This window comes from Brassica oleracea, chromosome C3 (genome assembly GCF_000695525.1).
Source record: "Brassica oleracea var. oleracea cultivar TO1000 chromosome C3, BOL, whole genome shotgun sequence".
Classification (NCBI taxonomy): Eukaryota; Viridiplantae; Streptophyta; class Magnoliopsida; order Brassicales; family Brassicaceae; genus Brassica; species Brassica oleracea.
In genome coordinates, this window is record NC_027750.1 from 6,431,945 (window position 1) to 6,457,698 (window position 25,754).

The following is a 25,754-nucleotide window of genomic DNA, read 5'->3' on the forward strand; positions in this document are numbered from 1 at the left end:
GCAGCAATTGAAAACATGTGAGAGATAACATGAAAGACTTCACTGACAACTTATAATCTCGCAAACTGCAATTCGCACTTCCAAATCTCAATATCTTTACTTACAACAATTGTTTGTAACAACTAAAGAGGCGTTATTGATACAAGCAGAGAGAAAGATAAAACTTGAAGCGTTTATAGACTCCTCCTCGTGTTAACAACATCAATCTTTTCTCCTGTTGAAGCAAAAGGTTCTCCTGATACAGCCTGTTCCATCCATCATGCAACAGAAAAGTCGGTGGGCTGTGCAATGTCAACATCCTCAAAGTCGCCATCGTCTGCACAAGAAAGAATGAGATGCAATCATAACAATTGTTGTAATCAACGAGGGCTAAATATAAGAGCTAAGGGATATAAACAACAGAACCACGTTCAGATATATCCAGTCACAAAGGTTGTAGAGATTGCAACGTTTCAACAGTCTCGATACAAATCAATAAAGTTTGAAGGAGTTCACAGACCAAAGAAACATATAAAATCTATCGTTACAAGTAAACCAAGATGTATATTCCATTACGACTAGTCCATGCTACCTATATACCCAACTAGGGCGCTATATTAACCAGAGTACTACAAGGAGCAAAGGCCAATAAGGGGTCAAGTACCTTTCCTCAAGGTCAGAGCCACGACTTCATCATTCTCAACCTGAACAACAAAACAAAGAATATAGTAAGTAGTAACAAGCCACAACCTCCATATGAGCTTTAAACTTGAACAATTGTTGTTCATTCTCAGGCATATAGGAGACTGTCAAAATGTTTTGATACCTTTTGTTCTGCTAGAGACTTGGAATCCTCTAATACTTCTTCGGTACACATTAAGATGAGACGCTGATTGCTAACAGGTTGCTCAATGAGGGTAAAGAGCTTCTGCTTAACATCCAAAACAGTCTCTGTGGGATCGCATTGGATAAAGTAAGTGGCTTTCATGCGCTTGACACGGATATACATGGCCTGCAAACAAGATCAACGCAGACTAATCAGTCCCAAGGCTAAAGCTCTCAACTTTCCCAGCTAAATAAGTATATAACGATTGAATAAAGATGACTGTGCTAAGATAAATCAAACCCATCAAACTAAAACCTAGTAGTACCATGGCAAGACAACGACTGAACAATCCTCTCTTCTTCCGCAGCCGATCGTGATTGCTTTCCGGGGGAAATCTGCTTCACAGACGCCAAAACATTCAGACTTTCGAATTAGATAACAATGAAATCGAATGATCTAGATCAATTAAGGATACTGACCACGAGAATGGAAAATCTGAGGAAGTTTGGCTTCTTCTTCTCAGGCTCCAGCTGAACGAGGCAAGAACGAAGAACGAAAGACTATTTGTCAGTTAAGCCTCGTCTAAACCCGCTAGCTGAAAAAGAGTGTTTTGATTTGTCTTGTGTTACTCTTTTAAAATTCCCACATCGGCCACGAAATAAGAATGGAAGGCATGAAGAGTAGTATAAAAGAAGAGGCGAGGTGTCCGAGCAAATCATACCTTTCTCGGCCTTTTGGCTAAGATCAAGTGTAGTATCTGTTCTTATCAGTTTAATATCTGATATGTGGCCCATCGGGTCACACGATATTAACTCTATTTTTTAAGGGAAGAGGCCCATTAAGATAGCTTGCTATCTGGGTCTCTACGAGTCGCCCATGCGTTGCACTACTGCACGGGCTGGCTCATCCTGCCAATAATCCAGTTAAATTTTATTTTGGGCCTCTCGTAACTACTATTGAGACTGCGTATTAAATCGAAGTGGGCCTGTCGGCCCAAATAACTGGACTAGACTATCTATAATGCTTTTTTTGAGTCAGATTCCAGCTCACTATTTCAGATGACATTTCGAATCGTTTCATTCCCTGAGCCTATCGCCGGTTTCTGGCCGGAGCTGTGGTCATTTAACACTTGGAATCTCCACTTTGTGTCCCGAGCTCCATGTTCTTCAGGTCTTCATGGCTTTCGACTGCCTCGTACACGAGGAAGGACTCTCATGTGCTCAGGTTCGAAATTGGCGTGATATTATACCAACTCGTTTTCTTAGTGAAGAAATATATATTATTCTCTGCCTTCCGACTTTTACTTCACGGTCTCGAACCTTTGATTACGTGGCCTTTCTGGGCATTGTTGTCTGGATTGGGATTTGTTAAATCAGTTGTCATTTTAGTTACCATAGAATTGTTTTTGGAATCGATGAATTATTTTAGTCTTATTAGGGTTTTTTGAGAAATCTGAATCCTTGTCTGCACAGGTTCAAATTCTCACTCGTGGAATGTTCCTGTTCTGTCCAGCAACGAGGTAGTTTTGTGTTTCTTTGTTCCATTTTCTGCTTTTACATGTCTGTTACTCGTCCATCATGTCTGAAAGAATCATCAAAGCTGCTCTCATTTTGGTCATTGGCATATTCAGGCTTTGTTCTCAGTTTTGTCAAAAATATATTATAGATGTAGTGCTGTAATGATTGAGGCATAGTTGCTTGTCTGTTTATGTTTCTCGAGGCGTTGATTGTGTATATCATTGAACTGTGTTTGGTGTTGTACGAGGTTGTTGAGAGGCTGAAACTAGTAGGAGAAGGGAAACAGTTCTTGGCCATGTACTCAAGCGTTGTCGGCGGAATCACAACTGATCCAGCTGCTATGGTTCTTCCGTTGGATGATCACATGGTTCATCGTGGTCATGGAGTCTTTGATACCGCCATGGTCATTAACGGGTCAGTCACTTAAAGTATCCAAAACCTTTATTAGTCTTATTACTCAATCATCTCAGTTTTGCTTTCCTTACCTTGTAACCAACGCAGATACCTCTATGAATTGGATCAGCACCTTGACCGTATCTTACGATCTGCATCCATGGCCAAGATTCCACTCCCGTTCGACCGTGAAACCATCAGAAGCATTCTCATCCAAACCGTGAGCGTTTCTGGATGTAGATATGGCTCTCTAAGATACTGGCTCTCTGCTGGCCCAGGAGATTTCTCACTATCTCCATCTCAATGTCCCAAACCATCTCTTTACGCCATTGTGTACCAAAAGGACTTCACCGTTGACCGAAGAGGTGTCAAGGTAGTGACATCCTCCGTCCCCATCAAGCCTCCAGAGTTCGCAACAGTGAAAAGCGTCAACTATCTCCCAAACGCGCTCTCGCAAATGGAGGCTGAGGCTAAAGGAGCGTATGCGGGTATTTGGGTGGATAACGATGGGTTTATAGCAGAAGGTCCGAATATGAATGTGGCGTTTGTCGTTAATAAGGAGCTTGTGATGCCACGGTTTGATAAAGTTTTGAGTGGGTGTACGGCGAAGAGAACGATTACACTCGCTGAACAGCTTGTAAGCAAGGGGATGCTTAAAAGTGTGAGAGTTGTGGATATTACGGTTGAAGATGGTAAGAAGGCTGATGAGATGATGCTTCTTGGGAGCGGTGTTCTCGTCAAACCTGTGATTCAATGGGATGATGAAGTTATTGCTGATGGTAAGATTGAGAAGCTTCACTGCGCAGAATCACTTTCATCTATCAAATTTTTGACGTTCTTGTTGATTAAAGATGGGTTTGTTTTTTATCTGACTTAGGGAAAGAAGGTCCTATAACCAATGCGCTACTGGATCTGTTGCTGGAAGACATGAGCTCCGGTCCACCTTCTGTTCGTGTGCATGTTCCTTACTGAGCCAAACCATTCTCATTGCTCATCAAAAACAATCAACTTATGTTTAGTTTTGTTTTATTGCATTGCTGTTAATTGTAATTTTAAGATTATATCCAATTGTGTCCTGCCTCGCACAGTTCCATTTGTATCCAATCAACGTTGTAAAATGTAAATGTTCACTTCTAAGTGGGGCCTTTTCCGACATGTGCTGTGTAGCGTCTACTCCACACACTTCTTTTCTATTTTTACCGTCTTTCCAAAGTTGAGGTGGAACAAATGCTAGTTTGGGTTCCAAAAAATCTGAATCAGACCCGTCCCTTTTTTTTTTTTTTTTTTTACATTTAAATTTAAAAAGAAATCTAACTAAAAAACCTAAGGAATTAAACATATTTACTAACCTATGTTATTACTATCCTACCCAGAATTCGACCGGTTTCAAACATGAAATTCAACCCAACTTTAATCTAAAGTTTCTTCTTCTTCCCCCTTTCTTTATTAATAGTTCTATCACCATAAAATAAAATAAAAAAAATTCATCAACCATCCACTAATTTTATCTTTCTTATCTCAAATCGATCAATCCATAGTCATATTTAATCAGTTATATATTATCCAGAATCAAATTTCATCTTTTACATACGAGATTCAAGATAAAGAAGAACGCAAAATATTATAGAAAGATTTAGCCAATTATATATTATCCAAAATCAAATTTCATCTTTTACATACGAGATTCAAGATAAAGAAGAACACAAAATATTACTAGTACAACTAGTGCAACTCTAATTAGTACAACTAGTACAACTAAAACGAGTATAACTAGTATAAATATATTAAGTATAACCTAGATGATAAGTGATTTTCTTATGCGTCATTACCATGTTTATTATCACCAAAAAAAGATGACATGGCTTTGAGAAATTATAAAATGGCATTATAATTTCTTTTATTTATTGTATCAGCATATGAAAATGCTATAGAAGAAGATGATGTAGAACCAATAAGACATATTGGTCTAATCTCCCTCGGTTGCATGTGTCAAATATATGAATAATATATTTTTAATAATATTTGATTTGGATGTTGATACGTTTACAAGTTGTACTAGTTATACTAGTTGTACTATTTTCGGGAAAAATCATCTTCATCTTTTTCTCTCGAGACCAAAAAACTAGATGCGGATCCAGAAAAATCTTCAACGATGGCTCTATAATGCGAGTCACCGGAAAGAAGAAGGTGAGAGCGTCGACTACGAATAAGAGCGACTCACCGGCGACGAACAAAAAAGAAGAAGAAGGGTGTGTCCTTGTCAAATCCAACCCATCGAGCTTGGAACTGCGAAAGAGAAACAACATCTCAACCGGACCCTCAAGGTGGTATTTTCCCGAAACCGTCAACGGATGCGCAATCTCAGCCCGCTAGTGAGCCCTATAAATCACCAAATTAACCCGAAGATCCTCTTTCTTATGATTTTTTTTTAGTTTAAATTTACAGGTATTTTAGTCAATACTCGACATTAGTGTAAAACCACAATGCTTAAAACATGATACACATTTAAAATGTGATGCACATTTAAAACAATACTAAATAAAATAACCAGTTTGCTAGTTATACCGGCTATAACATAGTTGTACTAGTTTTTTAGTTGTACTAGTTTTTGAGTTGTACCCGTTTGTGCATAGTTGTACCTTAGCTGTGAAATCGAAAAACATTAGTTGTACCACATAATAAATAAAGTTACTTCAGTTGTATCACTTATTTATGTTTACATGTATTTGCCCGGTTACAATGAAATAAAAAATTTTGTAAAAATATATTTCATGTATGTTTTCCAAAAATTATGTGGACAAACAAGTTAACAAACCTTAAAAATATATAGTAGATCATGTAAACTTATGAAATTATGCAGTAATTTTCAAATAAATAATTCCAAAACTACAAATAAACGAAGATAAACTTTTTGAGTACATACTAATTGGGATATTTGATTGTTTTCTCATATGGAGTACCAAATTAGTTTTATTAATTTCTGAAATGTCAAAGTTGTACTAGTTATACCAGTAATACTCGTCTAATATATAATAAAAATATATATCAATTGTTTATATGTCTAGTTTTAGGGTTTTACCAATATTTTCACATTATAACTTTGTAAAAATATGTTTGATGTTTGTTTATCATAATAATATTGCAAATATAGTTAACAACCTTAAAAATAAAAAATATATAATGTAATAATTTAACAAAAAATATGAAAAATCTCAAATAAAATAGATGAAATTTTGTCTTCATATACCAATTATGATATTTCCTTGTTTATTTCATATGTAAAACATGATTTATTAGTCGTGTTAATTATTGTAACTACATATAATACATAAATTATAACATTTATATACTAGTTATACTAGTTATTCAATTTTTTAACATGTTTAGTTGTAAGAGTTATACTGGTTGTACCCAATCGAATGCGAATGAAATAAAGAAGTTTGTGTGGCTGTGAGTTGATTACATGGTTGAGATAAGAAAATAGAATGAGAGTGAAGGAGAGATGAGCGAAATCGATGGCCAAAATTAAAGCATGATGAGAAGATCTGACAGTTCATGATTATGTTTCATTAATGGCAATTTTGTAATATTTCATTCATTATTTCTTCTGATGATCTAATGGCTCTCATTAAAACATAAATGATTTGATCGAAAGGTTCATATTGACCCATCGTTAATGACAAAAACGTCATTTACACGTACTTGGTCATATAAAATAATTTAGGTAGTGGAATATTATTTTTTTGGCCATTCAGTCCGTATGAGATTTTTGTCCAGCTGAGGTGGTGACAAAAGTGGTAAAAGCCTTTTTTAGACTTTTCTTCTCCTACAGTCTCCTCCACTTTCTCTTTATCGATCAGCTCAGGCTTAATCGAGTTGTATTCTTAAGTCGCGTACCTGTTTTTTCTTGTGAAGCAGGATGAAGATTCATGTGAAGCAAGCTACGATCGTGAAGCCAGCTGAGGAAACACCTATACACAGTCTGTGGCTTTCCAATTTGGATCTGATACAAGTGAGGTTTCATATGGGCATCCTCTACTTTTACAACCCTTGTTCCTCCTCCTCAAGTCTCCCCAACACTCAGTCCCTCATCGATGCTCTGAGAAAGGTTCTTGTCCTCTTCTACCCTGCTGCTGGGAGGCTACAAAAGGGTAAGACTTCTTACATAACCCTGATTACACCTTTTTTTTATCATTTTTATATATTTCTGCTTTATATGTGGTAGATAAGAATGGGAGGTTGGCGGTCCTATGCAATGGAGAAGGAGTATTGCTTGTAGAGGCTGAGACTGATTCTACTATTCAAGATGTTGGCTTACTCACTCAAGCTTTGGATCTCTCTCAATTTGTACCTACTCTTGCCTACTCAGGAGACATCTCCTCTCAACCACTTCTTCTCTTTCAAGTAAGCTTTTCCACATCTGTTTCTTTTAAAAATGCTTTGTTTTGTACGTGGACGCAATGAACTGTTGATTTATATTGAGTCTATCTACATTACACGCACATGGACTCTATGAACAATAATTTAACAGATAGCTTACTTATATTATTTTTTTTACAAAGGTTACATATTTCAAATGTGGAGCCATCTGTATTGGAACCTTGATACACCATTCATTCGGAGACGGTGGCTCTCTTACATGTTTCATGGAAGCATGGTCTAGAACTGCCCGGGGACTTCCAGTTACGCCAACTCCCTTCTTTGACCGCACAGTTCTTCGTGCACAGGACCCTCCCTCTCCTGTGTGTCCACACACTGAATACCAACCGCCTCCTTTTCACAATCCTCCGGTGACATCCTTGGCTTACAGATCAAATCCTGACTTCGATTCTGGAGTTGTCAGTCTCAAGCTCACACGTCTCCAACTAAGAGCTCTTAGAGCGAAGGCCGAGATTGCTTATCATAAGTCGATCAGTACATATGAACTTCTGGTGGCGCATATATGGCGTTGTGCTTGCTTTGCAAATGAAGGTAACGAGTTTGATCTTGTTGGAAAAGCCTTCTCTTGATGAGAATCCAGGAATGAATGATTCAGCTCTTATCTTAACACTTGCCCAACATTCTCACTTTACACTTTCTTTCTTTTTTTCACCAACAGGTTTAAGAGAAGAACACTTGACGAGGTTGCATATAATACTTGATGGGAGGTCAAGACTAGAAGAACCTAAACTTCCACAAGGATACATTGGGAACGCTCTCTTTCATGCTCGCCCCATATCCCTGCTGGGTGATCTTCTGAGGGAGCCTTTCAGCAAAACAGTAAAGAGAGTTCATGAAGAGATAAAGAAAATGGACAAGAAGTACTTAAGATCAGCTATTGACTGCCTAGAGAAACATCCTGATCTTGATCAGTTGGTTCCTGGTGAAGGGAATCCGATCTTCAGCTGTGCAGCAAACTTCTGCATCGTCAGTCTACCTAAGGATACTGCTTATGAGTTGGATTTCGGATGGGGTAAGCCTTTCTTCAAGAGAACTTCACATTTGAATGAAGGGAAAGGTTTTGTAGGTATGAGTTTAGATGAAGAAGGAAGCTTTCTGGTGTTCATGTGCTTAAAGAAGACTCAGCTTAGTAAGTTCAGGAAGCTCTTCTATGAGTTTCTCAATGTATCTGCGTTGTGAACTTTTCATCTCAGTTGTGTTCATGTGTTTAAAGAAGGAAGCTTTCTGGTGTTCATGTGTTTAAAGAAAACTCAGCTTGGTTCATGCCGCCAAATCTCAAGTTTTATTGATCTTTATAGTAAATCACATATAAGGGTCAATGATTAGATGGTCTTATACTACGAAGATCAGATGGCGCTCACACAAATGGAGGCAGAGGCAAATTGAGCATATGCGGGTATTTGGGTGGATAACGATGGGTTTATTATAGCAGAAGGTCCAAACATGAACGTGGCGTTTGTGGTTAACGGTGGTAAGGAGCTTGTGATGCCGCGGTTTGATAATGTTTTGAATGGGTGTACTGCGAAGAGAACGATTACACTCGCTGAACAGCTTGTAAGCAAGGGGATGCTCATAAGTGTGAGAGTTATGGATATGACAGTCGAAGATGAAAAGAAAGGTGATGAGATGATGCTTCTTGGAAGCGGAGTTCTCGTCAAACCTGTGATTCAATGGGATGAAGAAGTTATTGCTGATGGTAAGATTTAGAAGCTTCACTTATCGTTCTTGATGGTTTATGAATGGCTGATTGAAGATGTGTTTGTTGTTTCTGGATCTGTTGCTGGAAGACATGAGTTCTGGTCCACCTTCTGTTCGTGTGCTTGTTCCATACTGAGGCAAACCACTCTCTTTGCTCACCAAAGACAATCAACTTTGTTTTTATTTAATTGTTTTGCTGTTATTGTAACTTGAAGCTGTATCCAAAACATACAATTCCATTTATCTATAGCTTGTAAAGGTTCACTTCTAAGTGGGACCCGTTTCTGACATGTGCTGTGTAGCGTCTACTCCACAAACTTCTTTTCTATTTTTCTGTCTTTCCAAAGTTGAGGTGGTGACAAAAGTGGTAAAGCCTTTTTAGACTCTTCTTATTCTTCAATCTCTTCCACTTTCCCTGTATCAATCAGCTCAGGCGTATTCTTAGCCTCGTCCTAGATTTCTTGTGAAGCAGGAGCCTTAGAGGATCGTGGATCAGATGAAGATTCATGTGAAGCAAGCTACGATCGTGAAGCCAGCTGAGGAAACACCCAGACACAGTCTATGGCTTTCCAATTTAGACCTGATACAAGTGAGGTTTCACATGGGCATCCTCTACTTTTACAACCCTTCTTCCTCCTCCTCAAGTCTCCCCAACACTCAATCCCTCATCGATGCTCTGAGAAAGGTTATTGTCCTCTTCTATCCTGCCGCTGGGAGGTTACAAAAGGGTAAGACTCCAAAAATTCTAATAAAGCCCTGATTAAACAACCTCTCCTGTCATTTTTCTATGTTTCTTTCTTCTGTATATGTGGTAGATAAGAATGGGAGGCTGGAGGTTCTATGCAATGGAGAAGGAGTATTGCTTGTGGAGGCTGAGACTGATTCTACTCTACAAGACATTGGCTTACTCAATCAAAGTTTGGATCTCTCTCAACTTATGCCTACTCTTGACTACTCAGGAGACATCTCCTCTTTACCTCTTATTCTCTTACAGGTAAGCTTTTACCCCATCTGTTTCTATAGACATTACATGCACATAGACTTTTATGAAAGATTATTTAACAGATAGGTTACATACTTCAAATGTGGAGCCATCTGTATTGGAAACTCTATACACCATACTTTCGGAGACGCTGGCTCTCTTGTATGTTTCATGGAAGCATGGTCTAGAACTGCTCGGGGACTTCCGGTTAAGATAACTCCGTTCTTCGACCGCACAGTTCTCCGTGCACGAGACCCTCCTTCCCCTGTGTTTCCACACACTGAATACAAACCACCTCCGTTCCACAATCCTCCCGTGGAATCCCTGGCTTACAGATCAAATCCTGACTCTGATTCTGGAGTTGCCAGTCTCAAGCTCACAAGTCTCCAAGTGAAAGCTCTTAGAGCCAAAGCAGAGGTTGCTGGTAGTACTTATGAGGTTCTGGTGGCTCATATCTGGCGTTGTGCTTGCTTTGCCAATGAAGGTAATGAACTTGAACCTTATTTGGAAGCTAAAACCTCTTACTAACACTTGCCTAGCATTCTCACTTTACAGATTTAGGAGAAGAGCACTTGACGAGGTTGCATATAATAATTGATGGGAGGTCAAGACTACAACCGAACCTTCCACAAGGATACATTGGGAACACTCTCTTCCACGCTCGTCCCATATCCTTGCTGGGTGAGTTTCGCAGAGAGCCTTTCAGCGCAACAGTGAAGAGAGTTCATGAAGAGATAAAGAAAATGAACAACGAGTACTTGAGATCAGCGATTGACTGTCTAGAGAGACATCCTGATCTTGATCAGCTGGTTCCTGGTGAAGGCAATCCGATCTTCAGCTGTGCAGCAAACTTCTGCATCGTTGGTTTACTCAAGAAGACAGTTTATGAATTGGATTTTGGATGGGGAAGGCCTTTCTTCAAGAGAACTTCACATTTGAATGAAGGGAAAGGTTTTGTGGGTATGAGCTTAGACGAAGAAGGAAGCTTTATTGTGTTCATGTGCTTAAAGAAGACTCAGCTTAGTAAATTTCAGAAGCTCTTCTATGAGTTTCTCAATGTATCTGCGTTGTGACAATCCCAAACTTTTCGTCTCAGTTGTGTTTATGTGTTTAAAGAAGGAAGCTTTCTTGTGTTCATGTGTTTAGAGAAGACACTCAGCTTGGTAAGTTTAGGTAGGAAGCTCTCTATATGTCGGCTTTGTGACAAAATCGAAACCTTATATCTCAGTTGTGTTTGATTTTTATTGTCCCACATCGGCAAGTTTAGCTGGTTTGGAGAAGAGCGGAGTAGTATAAATAAAGACGCAATGCGTCATATCAAATCATACCTTTCTCGGCCTTTTGGCTAAGATCAAGTGTAGTATCTGTTCTTATCAGTTTAATATCTGATATGTGGCCCATCGGGTCACACGATATTAACTCTATTTTTTAAGGGAGGAGGCCCATTAAGATAGCTTGCTATCTGGGTCTCTACAAGTCGCCCATGCGTTGCACTACTGCACGGGCTGGCTCATCCCGCCAATAATCCAGTTAAATTTTTGTAAATTGGCTTCTATGCCTCTCTTTGAATAACTTTGTCTTCTGTTTGAGCCCTATTAATCAGTTAATTAATCCAATATCAATCAAGTCAATTCACAAACTATTGGCCAATTGTTTAAAAAAATACAAAGAGCATGTCTGCACGTTAGCATGTCCCACTCCTGGGTGGACTTTGGACAATACTTGGTCGGCTTTAGATCTCATATCTTCTTTCCCGCTTTCTTATCTCATAGGTTGACACTCTCACGTTGACCATAAATCAAAAACACCGCAAGTTTTGAATCGAAGATTTGGGATAAGAGAGAGGATGGTGGAGAGAACGATGAGTCTAGGTGTGGGAGTCAACAAAGAAACCATGCAAGCGCAGCAGGAGCTTCTTCAGAAGATCACTCATGAGCTCGACACTGAACGGGAAGCCTCTTCAACAGCAGCTTCAGAGGCCTTGTCAATGATTCTACGCCTCCAGGGAGAGAAAGCAGCGTTGGAGATGGAGACTAGTCAGTACAAGAGAATGTCCGAGGAGAAGATGTGCCACGCTGAGACTTCTCTGACGCTCTTCGAAGATCTGATTTACCGCAAGGAAATGGAGATGGCGTCTCTTGAGTTTCAGGTTCAGGCTTACAGATGCAAACTACTCAGCCTCGGCTGCGCTGATGTACAGGCCGAGGAGAAGAAAGGTGTTGAGAGTAGTTCTTTATCTCCTCGTCAAGACTTGAACGCGTGTTGGGAAGAGATCAGAAGAATAGACGATCATGTGAGAGAGGTTTCGGAGTCGAGAGATGTTGCCAAGGGATCTAAATGGCATTTGCTTAGGCGTGAGTCTATTTCACATGCATTGGTTTCGCAGGTGAGTAATACTATCCTAGAGTCAGCCAAGAGTGATGTCAGTTCGATTATGGAGATGATCAAAAACCCTGAAAGGTTCACTGCTTCAGACGAGGTTCCAAGGACCAAGGAGAGCCTTACAATCATCTCGGAAGAAAGAAATGTAAGTCACCGCTTTTGAAACTTTTGGGACTATAGACAATTTATTAACAGTTTGGATAAAAAAAATTTAAAACAAATTTGAAGGTTTATATACATAATTTTTTTTTTGAAATTTTTTGGAGGCATAAGACAATGCTTCAACAGCCTATGTTCAGGACCGGTCCTGATCATTATCATATTTGCTAGAAAAATGGTTTGTGTTAATAATAAGTAGAAATAATCACAGGTTGGAGGCAAGATGGTGAGTAGTGATTACAAAAGAAATGTGAGTAAGCCGCCAAAAGATACGAGCATTGAGGCAGAGCATATGAGTTTGCTAAAGGAGATTAGAGAGCAGATTAATGAAATGCAGTCAGAGATGAGAAGTTTAAGATCAGAACTGCATCAAACTCGACTTGTTTCTCATTGTGAAGAGGATCGAGCCATTAACTCAATTCAAGAGGTAATAATCACTGTTCTTTCTACTTGATAAGTGATTCTTGAAGTGATATTCAAAACTTATACACATTTTGTTTTGTTTCTTGGATAGGCCATGATTCACTTCTGGCTTTAGAAGCTACATTGCAGCCAGGGGTGAAGCTAGACAATTTATCTGGTGGGTGCACTATCATTAATAAAACATAAAATGAAAAGAATAAGGAATCGAACCCGGATTAATGTGGGTGCACAACCTCACTTTTCCATTTGATCCAACAGATTCTATTTGTTTTCTTTAGCTAAATTAAAACTATATATAATAATTACGGGTGCACATGCCTCAATAATGTATAGCCTGGTTTCGCCCCTGATTGCAGCGTGGTTCTAGTTTCATATTCTAAGATATTTAACCTTCCAAGAGTAAATCTCTAGTATTTGTATGGAACTACATTAGCATTGTGAGAGAGAGAAAATCTTACATCTCTGCCTAATCTAAAGAGACATGGATGGTAAAAGAAGTAACTAAAGTTGATCAACATGTATGGTTCTTTCATCCCTAGAATAATTATCTTAAATCAAGAGTGGTGCCTCTCAAACATTTTTAGTGGTAGACATGACCACAAGCCAGCATGCACTGCTCTTGTAGCTGCACAAAGAAGCATTAGGCTGTTCTGGATCAGAAGATAGATCTCTTTGGCACTGCTTTATTGACCAATGAGGGACCTATCGAACTCGATGTACCGAGTAAAGTATCTGGTTTGGTTTGCTCTTCAACGTTGGACCAATGTTTTTGGTCTCAAAACGCGAGCAGAAAGGTACCTTTTAGGTATTATGTTCCTGTGATATTCTCTTCTTTAACTCTCAACTGATAATGTTAAATCCTCCATGACTAATCAAATCAAATGTAACGGAGGACAGTAACTTTGAAGACACTTTGTTCTTTGATTGTCCTAACTACAATTTTTCTTGGAAATTAGATACATATATACAATGGGGTGATTGGTTGGGCTGTATGAGGTGACTTTAGCTTTAATTTTTACCTACAGTCTTTAAAATCACTAATCATGTTTTATATTGGTTTTTAAACCTACAACAAAAAAAATAAAAAAATGGCTGTAACAACCTTATTTTCTAAAACCTCATTTTTTTTAGCTATATGAAATTTTAAAGCTACATCCCATAAAACTAAATCAAAAAATCATACAGCCCAAATTCTACAGTAAAATTTATACAGTTACAGGCTAACCAATCACCCCCAGTAAATATTGAAGAAAATTTTATAAGTGGATATCTTTGAAATTTTAATTTGTTTCACAAAAGTAGAAGCGGTATGTTTTCAAAGATTACAATTTTTCTGAATCCATTTTATCCTATTAAATTAAAACTGTTACTATCTATAATCAGTTAGTTCTTTTAAAATTATGATATTAAGAAAATTATTTTTGGTATGACAAATTTCTTTTGAAGTGTGTGAAAATGGTAAAACATCTAATTCAGTGGACAATAGAAAATACATTTTTTTAAAAGGTGAATCAATAACATAAGGTGAAATTCTACTTGTTTCCCTGCTTGTATCTTTCACCTGTACAAAGAATGGCCAATCTTGGAAGAATCAAAGACAATACCAAAAGGGTCTCTCCCACTCAATCTGTGAGTGAAGATACAGAGCTAAGACCGTGTCTCATGGCTGCTTCCCACACGATATCAATACGGTCAACGTCAACGGCTCCAACCTCATGATGCTCCCAACCCTCCAGCATATGAACCAATCCTCCAGCATGGCACGCATGGACCACCCCTCTGTCCATCGTGTACTGCCACAACACACACACACGCACGCAGAGTTTTAGTCCGGTGTACGAAAGAGTTAAAGAAACAAACAAGAACTCGACTGTTAACCAAACTGTTCTTTACACCTCGCAGGTTCCGAGTCCTTGAACGTCTTTTGGAAGCCTCATTGCTGCTAGTTCGTCGTAAGTACAGTTCCTTCTAAACTTTAGGATTGGTGGCACCACAAACTGGTGGAAATGCGTTCCTGCAGGAGCCCAGCTCTGCTCCCTCGGCGTTAACCATTTCCCAACGATCCAAGTCTGCATATATATAATACAGACCCCCAAATGTTAAATTATGGGCTTCCAACTTTAAACTAATCGGCAATAAGTGGATTGGTCCATACTTTTTAGATATTAGTATATTATTTTCTAACTTATCAAATGTGAAATTTCATTCATTCATTAACACTCAAAATCAATATATTTACACAAGAAGTGAAAACAGGTTAAGTATCAATACAATACAATACCTTGCAGTGTTGGGCAGAGTTGTATTTGGTCACTTGTACGAGGTACTTCTGGAACTTAGAAGGAGCTTCTTTCTGAATCTTTTGGAATCTCTCCACCGATAATGTCAACATCTGTAAGTTGTTCCATAATCTGTCAGACTTTGGGACTCTATATAGCAAACCGTATCTTTGAGACAATAGTTCGTTAAGGATTAATAAGAAAACTTACGAGAACTCTCACTCCCCGACGACAGAGGTAAAGAGCGATGGCTCGTCCTAACTTAGAAGTGGCTCCTGTCAAGAACACCTCTTTCACATCTTTCGGAATTTCATTGAGAATCACTGCTGCGGTTAAAGTGTTGCCGTGGACCACACGAACTTTAAGGTCAGGGTGCTTGTTGACAAACAACGTTCCACCTCCATTTAAAGCTTCGTTCTGCACAAATAAAACTAACCCTTTTAGTAACTTGACTCAAAAACTTAAAAAGTTTCAGCCTTTTTGAGATTTTGCTTCTGACACAAACCTTGTTTAGAGCAGCCAAGCTTATAACTTTAACACCAAGTTTATCAGCTCTCAGAATTGCCGTCTCTATATGATTATTAATGCCTTGTTTAGCAAACGGTAAGAAGTACTGCAAGAAGAAAAAAAATACTATAAAACACTCTGTTTTCTCTGTTTTCAAGGGCAGAAATGAACAGAAAAAAAAAAGAGAAAGGCATTACGTGGAAGCCAAGTCTTGGAACGGCCCAAGTCTGGCAAAGATGGTTCCTGAGAGAATAGAAGGTGAAAAGAAATGTCTTTGACCGAATCCACATGCCTAACATTACCATGAACGTGACTGGCCACATCGGCAGCAAGAAGAACCTCATGGTGTATGGAATTGAACCAAACGATCTAAACACGAACGGTGCGTGCATCACTGACATCACATCTACCCCATGAGCCAAGAACACAAACTCTGGCACTCTCTTCCGTTCCCCTGTACACGTAGATCAATCTAGTTTTAAGAAAACTGTAATTTTGGCTGCACAAGTACACACTCTAAGAGTCCAAATAGTAACAAGCGGGACAACTGCGTCCGATTCTAATAATAATAAAAAATATAGATACATAGGTATATATAGAGATTTGAATGGTAACATGTGGGACAACTGTTGTGCGGTTCTAATAATAACAAAAACATATAAATCCGTAGGTATATGTAAAGATTTTTGTTACTGCGGTGAGGTCCGTCACCATTCGAATCCTAAATCTACTAATGTCACGTCATAAATTGGCTTAAAACAGTGTGGTCTTCCCGCCTAACTTATAGCATAAACAAAAGTTTATTTAACTAGTCTTGTAGTTGTAATAGCTTTGGGATATATATGTGCAACCTCGTGGAGTAGTTACACTATATTACCTGCAGCTAAACGAATCTTCTTCTGGAGTTCCCACGAGTTTGGGTTTAGTGTGTTGCCTAAAACATCAAAGATAGGCATGAAGAGACAAAAGTTGGTCTCCATGTCTTGATGATGCAGACTATGGTACCTGCATGATCCCAACAATAACATTTTAATCATCACAAAATAATTAAAATCATTATTTAAGCAACTAGAAACGTGAAACACACCAGTTACTTTCTACACACATCACTGCCAGCAAATACAATCTTGGCAAATTTGCTTCTTAAAGTAAAATATAAGAAAGTCAGGTTCCTATGTTCCTTATTCAATGAATAACGTTTTTTTTTTCTGAAAAAAATCAATGAATAACGTTAGAGAGCTTTTATTGGAAACATATGGGGGTGGAGCCAACATCTAACCAAATCCAAAAATTGTAACACAAAAAGAAATGCCATGTGAATATTTTGCAGAAAGTGTAAGATAAACGTTAACAACATACGTTGGAGTGTAGATGAGATATCGTAGGATTGGAAGAGTCTCGAACAGCTTGTGAGAGAAGATCTCAACGTTACAATGTCCTAAACATCTTAGGAAGTCAAACGTGATAGCGTATCCGTAGATCAAGCTTATTGATCCAACACCTAGCAAGCAAGACCCAATCAAAGGAACTCCAGCTACTACACAGAGCATAAGGCTTTCCAATAACGTTGCATTATTAGCTGCACCCAACGTATCAAAGATTGTTACTCACATGGAACAAGAATAAGAATTATTTGTGAAAATTAGTAGAAGATATTGGGGATTACAACATAGTTAACTCAAAACCAAATATAGGTTAGAGTTCTGATACCATGTCAGAAACCTAAGTTTGTATAAAGGTTTTTTGACATGGTATCAGTGTTGTAACCTATATTTGGTTTTGAGTTAACGATATTGTAATCTCCGAAATCTCCTAGAATTTTTTTTTACCAGTCATGGGATTTGGAACAGGAGATGAGTGGTGGAAAGAGTGGTAATGCGTGAAGAGGTAGTTGTTACGATGAACAGATCTATGAAGAAAGTAGTACAAAGGCTCTGAGAAGGTCACGTGTAGCACAAGCAACACGATGAGTCCTTTCGTGTTCCACAGAGGGATGGCCAGAGGGATAGTACTGTTAACCATCATCAACGGAGGAGACATGTAACAGATCATGGTAGCTAGTATTGCTTGCAGAAGTATGTAGTTGTCCCTGAAATAAAACTTACAGAGCAAAACTATAACAAGAACAGAGAAAAAGAACCCAAAAGTGGTAATAAAAAGGTTTGATTTTACCAGTGCCATTCGTGATCAATCTGTTTGAAGTCAACACCTTTAGGGTTAATCCGTAGCGTACGACTCACCCAGAGCATGTTGTTGTATACACTCCAAAAGACATGTACGAGGCCTTTGAGTCCACAGATGATGAGGATATTGAGACACCAAAAAGCCCTCGAGTAATCTTCTTGGTATGCTAACGAATACGCTACTTGTGCAGCTAATGGAGCGTACAGAAGATACTTCACAGATAGAGAAGACATACAAAAGCCATATAAGATTCGGAAGAGAAACTAACACTTTAAGACTCAGATTAAAGTTTGGTTCTTGTTCTTAAATTTTTGGTTCTTGTTAAGAGAAAAAAAACAAACCTTTAGATTGCCATAGTTTCCCCAAGGCCAAGCTGATAGAGTAACCATTCTTCTTCTCTCTCAAATCCTTATGGTTACCTCTCTCTCTCTCTCTCTCTCTCTCTCTCTCTCTCAAATCTCGATTTATAACCTTAAAGATCTCCAGTTTTTAAGCAATCCTGAGAAAAATATGTTGCTTTGTCTGGAGAGAGAAAACCCGGGGTGGTAGAGTTCTCTTTGAAAGTTCAGATTCGTGGATAGTCTATATGTTCTTATTCAAGTATGTTCATGTACAAGTATGTAAGTGCATATAATAAAGAACACGTTAATGGAATCTGTTTCCTACATCCCGATACCACGTCTAGAATTCATTCACTAAAAACTAAAAACGTTGCTATCAGCAATTGTTATATAGTATCAATCACGCACATGTTTCTACCACTCTTATTTAGATTTATAAAATTATTAGAGCAATTACTATTTATTGTTTTTTTCCGACCAACATAATTCTATACAAATAAACCACCAATAGATCTTATTATCTGTTTGGTGGGACGACACCACACATATCAATATCTATGTGTATATGCACATATCTTTTGGTCACTGCCAAGTCTTATTTATAACCAAAGGCATGCCAGCCTAAACCCTAACGGCGTTAAGTTGCCTCTCGTGTTAATTTCATAAAACATAGGAGATTCTACCAGTAGAAATATCTTCCATGTTTCTTCTCCAAGCTATACCAATTGCCACATCATATTTCTTGTATGCGTCAAAAACATGCATGTCAATTTTCGTCTCTGTGTTGCAACGAGCATTCAGTTATTTGTAACAGTAACATCTCCTTTGTTTTATACTCACGCCAATTGCACCACGTCCTTTCACTCTTTAGAGTCGTCAATGAAAGGGATGGAGATTTTTGGCTGAGATTTTAGTTCGTTGAACTTCTTTTTTTTTTTTTTTGCAACGGCTATTCTATTACTCAAGCTTGAGGTGGTCTGGCAAGCCAGACTGTAATAGAATAACCAATAAAACATAAGGGTCTATAAAAAAAACGTGCATTCCTAGCTAACGAATCTGCAATTTCATTCTGCGTCCTTGGAAAGTAGCTGATTTTGAATTCTGAAAAACACAACTGAAGAGTTTGAATTGTTTCCAGCTCAGTTAAGAAATTGGGTCAAGCTTGTGGCTGTTTTATCATCGCTATCAGATCTTTGCAGTCCGTTCAAAACCTCTGACAGATCGAGTGTTGTAGCATGCTCTCCATTGCCCACTGTAGCGCTTCCAGTTCCGAATGTAAAGCTGTTTGCCTCCTTCTCAGGTTTCTTGACCCCATGAGTTGAATCTTACTCATGGTATCCTTCCAAATCCATCCCATTCCACTAAAAGTTCGTTGAACTTGAAAGAGTCCAAACCCCATAAAATTATAATTGCCAACTAGGATCCAAAATGTGTTATATTCAAATAATTTTAAAACAATATATTGAGCAAAATTGTTTTTTTTTTGTGAAACTAAAAAAAAAGGTTAAATCATTTTGGCCTGAAACTAAAAATCTTACAACAATTAAATGCTGACTGTATGCAGTAATAATTAATTTTACTCTGTTTAGTACAACATTCATATGCTAATGCAAATTTGGTATCTTTAATCGAAGGTGAAACAATAACTTAATTAAGGTGAAATTCTAATACTTTTTTCCCTGCTTGCATCCTTCATCTGTACAAATAATTGCCAATCTACGAAGAATCAGAGACAACAATCAGGAGGGTCCCTCATACTCACTCACTGAGTGAAGAAACATAGCTAAGGCCGTTTCTCATGGCTGCTTCCCACACAATATCAATACGGTCAACATCAATGGCTCCAACTTCATGATGTTCCCAACCTTCCAACATATGAACCAATCCTCCAGCATGGCACGCATGGACCACCCCTCTCTCCATTGTGTACTGTACCAACACACAAACACATAGTTTTAGTCCGTTGTGCCAAAGGGCAAACAAGAACTTGATCGTTAACCAAACCGTTCTTTATACCTCGCAGGTTCCGACTCCTTGAACATCTTTAGGGAGCCTCATTGCTGCTAGATCACCATAAGTACATTTCCTTCTAAAGTTTAGGATTGGTGGCACCACAAACTGGTGGAAATGCGTTCCTGCAGGAGCCCAGCTCTGCTCCCTCGGCGTCAACCATTTCCCAACAATCCAAGTCTGCATATATATATATATATAACTCCGAGTCCCCAATGTCAAACATTTACATTTAAGAAAAGTAGATTGTGAAACAAATGCGAATCAAACACGAAGAAAGTAAGAACACTTGGAGAGAAAATACTTAGGACAAAATACACATTCAAAAGTTTATAAATTGATTATGTAAATGAATACTTTTGCAAAACGTTAGACACATATTTACATAGTCTTAACATTTGATATTTCTTTTTTTAATAAGAAAACTTCTTTCTCTACTAAAATTCATGCCCACAAATGTCTTTTACTGGTGTACCGAGATTTAAGTCATTCAAGAATCAACAAAAATAAACCAGTTAGAAATTGATACAGTACCTTGCAGTGCTGAGCAGCGTTGTACTTGGTCACTTGTACGAGGTAGTTCTGGAACTCAGCAGGAGCTTCTTTCTGAATCTTTTGGAACCTCTCCGTCGATAACGTCAACATCTGTCAATCGTCTAACATCTGTTAGACTTTGGGACAATAGTTCGGTTAAGGATTAGTAAGAAAACTTACGAGAACTCTCACTCCCCGACGACAGAGGTAAAGAGCGATGGCTCGTCCTAGCTTAGAAGTGGCACCTGTCAAGAACACCTCTTTCACATCTTTTGGAACTTCATTGAGAATCACTGCTGCGGTTAAAGTGTTGCCGTGGACCACACGAACTCTAAGGTCAGGGTGCTTGTTAACAAACAACGTTCCACCACCATTTAAAGCTTCGTTCTGCACAAAACTAAACCCTTTTAGTAACTTCACTCACTCAAAAGTTTTAGACTTATTGAGATTTGTTTCTGACACAACCTTGTTGAGTGCAGCCAAGCTTATAACTTTAACACCAAGCTTATCAGCTCTCAGAATCGCATCTTCGATAAGATTATTAATGCCTTGTTTAGCAAACGGTAAGAAGTACTGCCAGAAAAAGAAGAAAAAAGACTATGAAACACTCTGTTCTCTCTGTCTTTAAAGGGCAAGAATGAAAGAAAACAGAGAGAAGCGTTACTTGGAAGCCAAGTCTTGGAACGAGCCAAGTCTGGCAAAGATGGTTCCTGAGGGTATAAAAGCTGCAAAGAAATGCCTTTGACCAAAGCCACACGACCAACATTAACATGAACGTCCCTGGCCACATCGGCAGCAAGAAGAACCTCGTCGTGTATGGCATTGAAGCAAACGATCTAAACAGGAATGGCGCATGCATCGCTGACATAACGTCTACTCCATGAGCCAGGAACACAAACTCTGGCACTCTCCTCGGTTCCCCTGTGTACACGGAGATCAATTTAGTTTTAAAAAACTGAAATTTTGAGGTCGAAGAAAGGGTAATAATGTCTTTCTATGCGTCGGCTCTAAGGTTTGACTCTAGATAGCACCTGCATTGCAGGTATCTCCCCCCATAGTCTCTGGTGTAGTAATTTAAGGTGATGTTCTTAAGAAAGAATATAAGAGACGGGTTCTTATATTTCGCTAAGATTCTCACCCTAAGAACTCCCAGTAATCATGCTTGAGAATCGATCGCAAGGAAGAGAGGTCTTTCGTTTGTGAGAAACTACATAGACAGCTTGCACTTTTTCATTGGTTCTTTTTAGTAATGTTAAATCATTAACTAAATTAAGTGAAAATATCAATACTAAACTGGTAAGAAACTATAAGAGTTTATACGCCACTAAAGAAATTATAAAACTGGTAATGATCTATAAAACCTACTTTGGTCTTCCTGCCTAACTTATTTATTAATTAATGTCTAGTCATAAATTGGCTTAAAACTATTTGGTCTTCCTGCTTAACTTATAGCGAAAACTAAAGTTTATTCAACTAGTCTTGTATTGTAATAGCTTTGTGTGTTAAAGGTTTGGGTTATATATGCAACCTCATGGAGTAGTTACGCTATAATATTACCTGCAGCTAAACGAATCATTTTCTGGAGTTCCCACGAGTTTGGGTTTAGTGTGCTGCCTAAAACATCAAAGATAGGCATGAACAGACAAAAGTTGGTCTCCATGTCTTGATGATGCAGACTATGGTACCTGCATGATCCCATCAATAACATTATAATTTTCACAAGTAAAATTATAATAGATGCAACTACAAACGTGAAGCCACCAGTTACTTCCTATACACATCTTAAAAGTAAAAATATTACCAATTAAGTCACGTAGGTTCATGTGTGTATCTAACTCAAATGAATAAATTCCATGTGAATATTTTGAAGAAAGGGTGAGATAAACGTTAAGTCGTTAACAACATACGTTGGAGTGTAGATGAGATATCTTAGGATTGGAAGAGTCTCGAACAGCTTGTGAGAGAAGATCTCAACGTTACAATGTCCTAAACATCTTAGGAAGTCAAACGTGATAGCGTATCCGTAGATCAAGCTTATCGATCCAACACCTAGCAAGCAAGACCCAATCAAAGGAGCTCCAGCTACTACACAGAGGAGAAGGCTTTCCAATAACGTCGCATTATTAGCTGCATCCAACGTATCAAAGATTGTTACTCACATCGAACAAGAAGAAAGTCTATTAGTGAAAATTTTACCAGTCATGGGATTTGGAACAGGAGATGAGTGGTGGAAAGAGTGGTAATTGGTGAAGAGGTAGTTGTTACGATGAACAGATCTATGAAGAAAGTAGTATAAAGGCTCCGAGAAGGTAACGTGTAGCACAAGCAATACGATGAGTCCTTTCGTGTTCCACAGAGGAATAGTACTGATAATCATCATCGATGGTGTAGACATGTAACAGATCATGCTAGCTAGTATTGCTTGAAGAAGTATGTAATTGTCCCTGAAATAAAACTCACAGATCAAAACTATACCAAGAACAGAGAAACAAATGGAAAAGTGGTTAAAAAGGTTTTAATTTTACCAGTTCCATTCGTGATCAATCTGTTTGAAGTCAACACCTTTAGGGTTAATCCTTAGCGTGCGAGTCAAGAAAAGCATGTTGTTGTACGTGCTCCAAAGGACATGAACGAGTCCTTTGAGTCCACAGATAATGAGGATATTGAGACACCAAAAAGCCCTCCAGTAATCTTCTTCGTATGCTAACGAATACATTACTTGTGCAGCTAACGGAGCGTATAGAAGATACTTCACAGATAGAGAAACACACACACACACAAGCCAATGAGATTCAGAAGATAAACCGAACGTTTGAAAAAACTTAGAGCAACGTTTTGTTCCTTTAAGAAAAACCAAACCTTTAGATTGCCATAGTTTTCCCATGGCCAAGCTGATAAAGTAGTCATTCTTCTTCTTCCTCTCTCAAATCCTTATTGTTACCTCCTCTCTCTTCTTGGTTTATAACCTTGAAGATTTCTCCAATTTTCAAGCAATCCTGAAAACAAGATGTTGCTCTGTTTGTGGAGTGAGAGAGAGAGAATTAACCGGTGGGTTCTTTTTAAGTGTCAAGGGAGAGGATGGAGATCTGGCTGAGATTTTAGTTCGTTGAAAGAGTTAAAACACCCCAGAAAATTACTAGGCCTTGTTGTGTTATAACTTTATGTGACATTATTGAGATTTGAGAGCCTAGTTCTATTTACCTACATAAGCATTGAAACTAGGATGGCCAACTAGGACCCTAAATGTGGTATTTATCTCCATAACGACATTCAAATTATTCAATATGCCGAGCAAAATCGTTTTTTAAGTCTGAATTTAAAAATAACTAAATCATTGTTTGCCTGAAAATAAAACTGTTACAGCCAAGTTGACTGTTTCAGTGATAATTAATTTACTCTGTTTACTACATTCATAAGCTAATGCAAATTTGGTATCAACATTTTTAGTTTGGTGAATAGTAGATGTTTTGGAGTTTATTTAGGTTTGTTCAAACAAAAAAGGTCGGAGAAACATTTGGATCTTAATTTTCCATTTTGATTGCAACTTCAAATCTTTTATATATATATCAAACTATAAATATGCCACAAAAGTAGTTTTGTGGCCAATAAAATAACATCAGCACTATAATGGAGAAACAAAAAAAAAATACACATTAGTATTTTCATAAATTCATTAAGAAAAGCAAACATTTAAACCTATCACTTTTGATCATTATATTTTTTTTTAATAGTCATTATTAGCATGAAAATGATGTCATGTTTTTTTGGGAAAACTATATAAATGAAAGTAGAATGCACAATGTTATCAGTTACAAAAATAAAAATAGATATATAATGAAAGAACTAAAAATTTGATCTAGTATTTCATCAAATTATAGTTATACATGTATAACTAAATTTAATATTATTTTAAAATCTGCGTTTTAATATTATCCATAACCGATCAACATATCCAAAATTTAACTACCTAGATCTGAACTCAAACCTTTCAAATACCTAATTTCATTTACATTATTTACCAAAAGGTTCAAAACGAATTGAAATCACAAGTATCTTCACTGTTTTGTTAGTGTTAATGGCAAAAAAAGAAGATCTGTAAGAATCTCAAAGACGAAATCCATAAATTTTTTGGATCAGAAACAAGAATCGATTGTTAAATTTCTTTTGGGCAGCAGTTGAGATCCACACCTCTACTATTCTTAGAGGAGAAAACTTTACCATTAGAAATGGCATATCCATGTTTAAAAAAAGAAGAAGAACAAGATAGTTCTTATAAACCAAACAGATATTATTAGTTTTTTTTTGTATTCCATGACCTAATCATAAAAATTTCGAAAACATCATATCATATTAACTTTTATGTATTCCATGACCTAATCATCAAAAATTCAAAAACATTATATCATATTAATCTGCTATTAATATCTTCGCGTGCGTCTGTAACAGATTGAAAACCTTAGTAAAATAATTTAACATTTTACAAAAAAAAAAAAAGAATTGTTGACCTGTTTGACCTGAACATTTTGTTACTTCTTAAAAATTGCATGTCATGGAATGATATATGCGATTCATGCCATATACCTAGGGATGTTAATATGGTCTCAATCTAACAGGGTTAGCCCTAACCCTTCAAACTCATTTGTAACTCTAACCTTCAATTTTTAAACATGGTTTAAACAGGGTTGGCCCTAATAGGACCAGAGTTTAAATTTTAACCTTTTTATTTTGATTCACACCATTATTATACAATATTTAATAATGTTTTTCACCCAAAAAAAAGTCGAGCGCCAAAAACTAAACAACGAAATTTTCCGTCGAAACCGCAAAATCGTGTTTTCAACTAAAACAACAAAATCGAGTTTTCCCACCAAAAACGCAAAATCGAGTTTTTCGTCGAAACTTCAAAAGCGAGTTTTCCCGTGAAAACGTAAAATTAAGTTTTTCTGGAAAACCCGTAAAACTCAATTTCACGGTTTTGGCAGGAAAACTCGATTTGCCGGTTTTGGAGGGAAAACTCGATATTGGGGTTTTAGTTTTGGCGGAAAAACTCGATTTTGCGGTTTCGGCGGGAAAACCCGATTTGCCGGTTTCGGCGGAAAA

General features: G+C 37.7%; 8 protein-coding genes across 10 annotated transcripts; 5 read left to right on the forward strand and 3 right to left on the reverse strand.

The window, feature by feature from the left end:
- Positions 1-56: 56 nt before the first annotated feature.
- Positions 57-1,463, reverse strand: LOC106332037. Of its 2 annotated transcripts, none has more exons than XM_013770493.1 (5): positions 1,285-1,463; positions 1,131-1,200; positions 806-991; positions 644-683; positions 57-316 (listed from the first exon to the last, which is right to left on the reverse strand). In XM_013770493.1, the coding sequence occupies exons 2-5, from the start codon at positions 1,131-1,133 to the stop codon at positions 258-260; spliced, it is 288 nt and encodes a 95-aa protein (XP_013625947.1). In that variant the 5' UTR covers positions 1,134-1,200; positions 1,285-1,463; the 3' UTR covers positions 57-257. The 2 variants fall into 2 exon arrangements, with proteins under 2 accessions (XP_013625947.1, XP_013625948.1); XM_013770494.1 differs by having other exon boundaries at positions 1,131-1,203; positions 1,285-1,439.
- Positions 1,464-1,538: 75 nt separating this feature from the next.
- LOC106328541 (D-amino-acid transaminase, chloroplastic) lies at positions 1,539-3,870 on the forward strand. The gene is made up of 5 exons (XM_013767002.1): positions 1,539-2,029; positions 2,278-2,324; positions 2,570-2,736; positions 2,824-3,494; positions 3,593-3,870. Exons 1-5 carry the CDS (start codon positions 1,864-1,866, stop codon positions 3,685-3,687), a joined length of 1,146 nt encoding a protein of 381 aa, XP_013622456.1. The 5' UTR covers positions 1,539-1,863; the 3' UTR covers positions 3,688-3,870.
- Positions 3,871-6,469: 2,599 nt separating this feature from the next.
- LOC106335132 (shikimate O-hydroxycinnamoyltransferase-like) lies at positions 6,470-9,124 on the forward strand. Of its 2 annotated transcripts, XM_013773569.1 has the most exons (5): positions 6,470-6,512; positions 6,634-6,866; positions 6,941-7,119; positions 7,278-7,686; positions 7,814-9,124. In XM_013773569.1, exons 2-5 carry the CDS (start codon positions 6,635-6,637, stop codon positions 8,332-8,334), a joined length of 1,341 nt encoding a protein of 446 aa, XP_013629023.1. In that variant the 5' UTR covers positions 6,470-6,512; position 6,634; the 3' UTR covers positions 8,335-9,124. The 2 variants fall into 2 exon arrangements, with proteins under 2 accessions (XP_013629023.1, XP_013629022.1); XM_013773568.1 differs by lacking the exon at positions 6,470-6,512 and having other exon boundaries at positions 6,529-6,866.
- On the forward strand, positions 8,599-8,989 carry LOC106329749 (D-amino-acid transaminase, chloroplastic-like). Its single transcript, XM_013768396.1, has 2 exons — positions 8,599-8,851; positions 8,943-8,989. Exons 1-2 carry the CDS (start codon positions 8,599-8,601, stop codon positions 8,987-8,989), a joined length of 300 nt encoding a protein of 99 aa, XP_013623850.1.
- Positions 9,125-9,212: 88 nt separating the features above from the next.
- Positions 9,213-10,970, forward strand: LOC106335133 (shikimate O-hydroxycinnamoyltransferase). The gene is made up of 4 exons (XM_013773570.1): positions 9,213-9,581; positions 9,669-9,847; positions 9,923-10,319; positions 10,391-10,970. The coding sequence occupies exons 1-4, from the start codon at positions 9,350-9,352 to the stop codon at positions 10,906-10,908; spliced, it is 1,326 nt and encodes a 441-aa protein (XP_013629024.1). The 5' UTR covers positions 9,213-9,349; the 3' UTR covers positions 10,909-10,970.
- A 565-nt stretch (positions 10,971-11,535) lies between these two features.
- LOC106335134 lies at positions 11,536-13,750 on the forward strand. Its single transcript, XM_013773571.1, has 3 exons — positions 11,536-12,362; positions 12,588-12,803; positions 12,891-13,750. Exons 1-3 carry the CDS (start codon positions 11,682-11,684, stop codon positions 12,912-12,914), a joined length of 921 nt encoding a protein of 306 aa, XP_013629025.1. The 5' UTR covers positions 11,536-11,681; the 3' UTR covers positions 12,915-13,750.
- Positions 13,751-14,174: 424 nt separating this feature from the next.
- LOC106329750 (protein ECERIFERUM 3-like) lies at positions 14,175-18,158 on the reverse strand. The gene is made up of 11 exons (XM_013768397.1): positions 18,111-18,158; positions 17,758-17,981; positions 17,415-17,674; positions 16,945-17,164; positions 16,463-16,590; positions 15,783-16,039; positions 15,584-15,691; positions 15,289-15,495; positions 15,081-15,191; positions 14,695-14,868; positions 14,175-14,592 (listed from the first exon to the last, which is right to left on the reverse strand). The coding sequence occupies exons 1-11, from the start codon at positions 18,156-18,158 to the stop codon at positions 14,422-14,424; spliced, it is 1,908 nt and encodes a 635-aa protein (XP_013623851.1). The 3' UTR covers positions 14,175-14,421.
- Positions 18,159-19,717: 1,559 nt separating this feature from the next.
- Positions 19,718-23,828, reverse strand: LOC106333486 (protein ECERIFERUM 3-like). Its single transcript, XM_013771925.1, has 11 exons — positions 23,514-23,828; positions 23,180-23,403; positions 22,851-23,098; positions 22,562-22,781; positions 22,212-22,339; positions 21,319-21,575; positions 21,120-21,227; positions 20,835-21,041; positions 20,655-20,765; positions 20,127-20,300; positions 19,718-20,039 (listed from the first exon to the last, which is right to left on the reverse strand). Exons 1-11 carry the CDS (start codon positions 23,559-23,561, stop codon positions 19,869-19,871), a joined length of 1,896 nt encoding a protein of 631 aa, XP_013627379.1. The 5' UTR covers positions 23,562-23,828; the 3' UTR covers positions 19,718-19,868.
- Positions 23,829-25,754: the final 1,926 nt, after the last annotated feature.

Coding starts and splice junctions, on each gene's coding strand:
- LOC106332037 (XM_013770493.1), bottom strand. Junction 684..805: donor AGTCTCTAGCAGAACAAAAG/GTATCAAAACAT, acceptor TTTGTTGTTCAG/GTTGAGAATGATGAAGTCGT. Junction 317..643: donor GGCTCTGACCTTGAGGAAAG/GTACTTGACCCC, acceptor TTTCTTGTGCAG/ACGATGGCGACTTTGAGGAT.
- LOC106329750 (XM_013768397.1), bottom strand. CDS start 18,158: ATGGTTACTCTATCAGCTTGGCCTTGGGGAAACTATGGCAATCTAAAG. Junction 17,165..17,414: donor TGTTCCAAATCCCATGACTG/GTAAAAAAAAAT, acceptor CGTTGGGTGCAG/CTAATAATGCAACGTTATTG. Junction 16,040..16,462: donor GAAGATTCGTTTAGCTGCAG/GTAATATAGTGT, acceptor CTACGTGTACAG/GGGAACGGAAGAGAGTGCCA.
- LOC106333486 (XM_013771925.1), bottom strand. CDS start 23,561: ATGACTACTTTATCAGCTTGGCCATGGGAAAACTATGGCAATCTAAAG. Junction 22,782..22,850: donor TGTTCCAAATCCCATGACTG/GTAAAATTTTCA, acceptor CGTTGGATGCAG/CTAATAATGCGACGTTATTG. Junction 21,042..21,119: donor GCTTGGCTGCACTCAACAAG/GTTGTGTCAGAA, acceptor AGTTTTGTGCAG/AACGAAGCTTTAAATGGTGG.
- LOC106335134 (XM_013773571.1), top strand. CDS start 11,682: ATGGTGGAGAGAACGATGAGTCTAGGTGTGGGAGTCAACAAAGAAACC. Junction 12,363..12,587: donor TCATCTCGGAAGAAAGAAAT/GTAAGTCACCGC, acceptor AAATAATCACAG/GTTGGAGGCAAGATGGTGAG. Junction 12,804..12,890: donor CCATTAACTCAATTCAAGAG/GTAATAATCACT, acceptor TTTCTTGGATAG/GCCATGATTCACTTCTGGCT.
- LOC106328541 (XM_013767002.1), top strand. CDS start 1,864: ATGACATTTCGAATCGTTTCATTCCCTGAGCCTATCGCCGGTTTCTGG. Junction 2,030..2,277: donor AAGGACTCTCATGTGCTCAG/GTTCGAAATTGG, acceptor TTGTCTGCACAG/GTTCAAATTCTCACTCGTGG. Junction 3,495..3,592: donor TGATGAAGTTATTGCTGATG/GTAAGATTGAGA, acceptor TATCTGACTTAG/GGAAAGAAGGTCCTATAACC.
- LOC106329749 (XM_013768396.1), top strand. CDS start 8,599: ATGAACGTGGCGTTTGTGGTTAACGGTGGTAAGGAGCTTGTGATGCCG. Junction 8,852..8,942: donor TGAAGAAGTTATTGCTGATG/GTAAGATTTAGA, acceptor TGTTGCTGGAAG/ACATGAGTTCTGGTCCACCT.
- LOC106335133 (XM_013773570.1), top strand. CDS start 9,350: ATGAAGATTCATGTGAAGCAAGCTACGATCGTGAAGCCAGCTGAGGAA. Junction 9,582..9,668: donor CGCTGGGAGGTTACAAAAGG/GTAAGACTCCAA, acceptor TATATGTGGTAG/ATAAGAATGGGAGGCTGGAG. Junction 9,848..9,922: donor TACCTCTTATTCTCTTACAG/GTAAGCTTTTAC, acceptor TTTAACAGATAG/GTTACATACTTCAAATGTGG.
- LOC106335132 (XM_013773569.1), top strand. CDS start 6,635: ATGAAGATTCATGTGAAGCAAGCTACGATCGTGAAGCCAGCTGAGGAA. Junction 6,867..6,940: donor TGCTGGGAGGCTACAAAAGG/GTAAGACTTCTT, acceptor TATATGTGGTAG/ATAAGAATGGGAGGTTGGCG. Junction 7,687..7,813: donor TGCTTGCTTTGCAAATGAAG/GTAACGAGTTTG, acceptor TTTCACCAACAG/GTTTAAGAGAAGAACACTTG.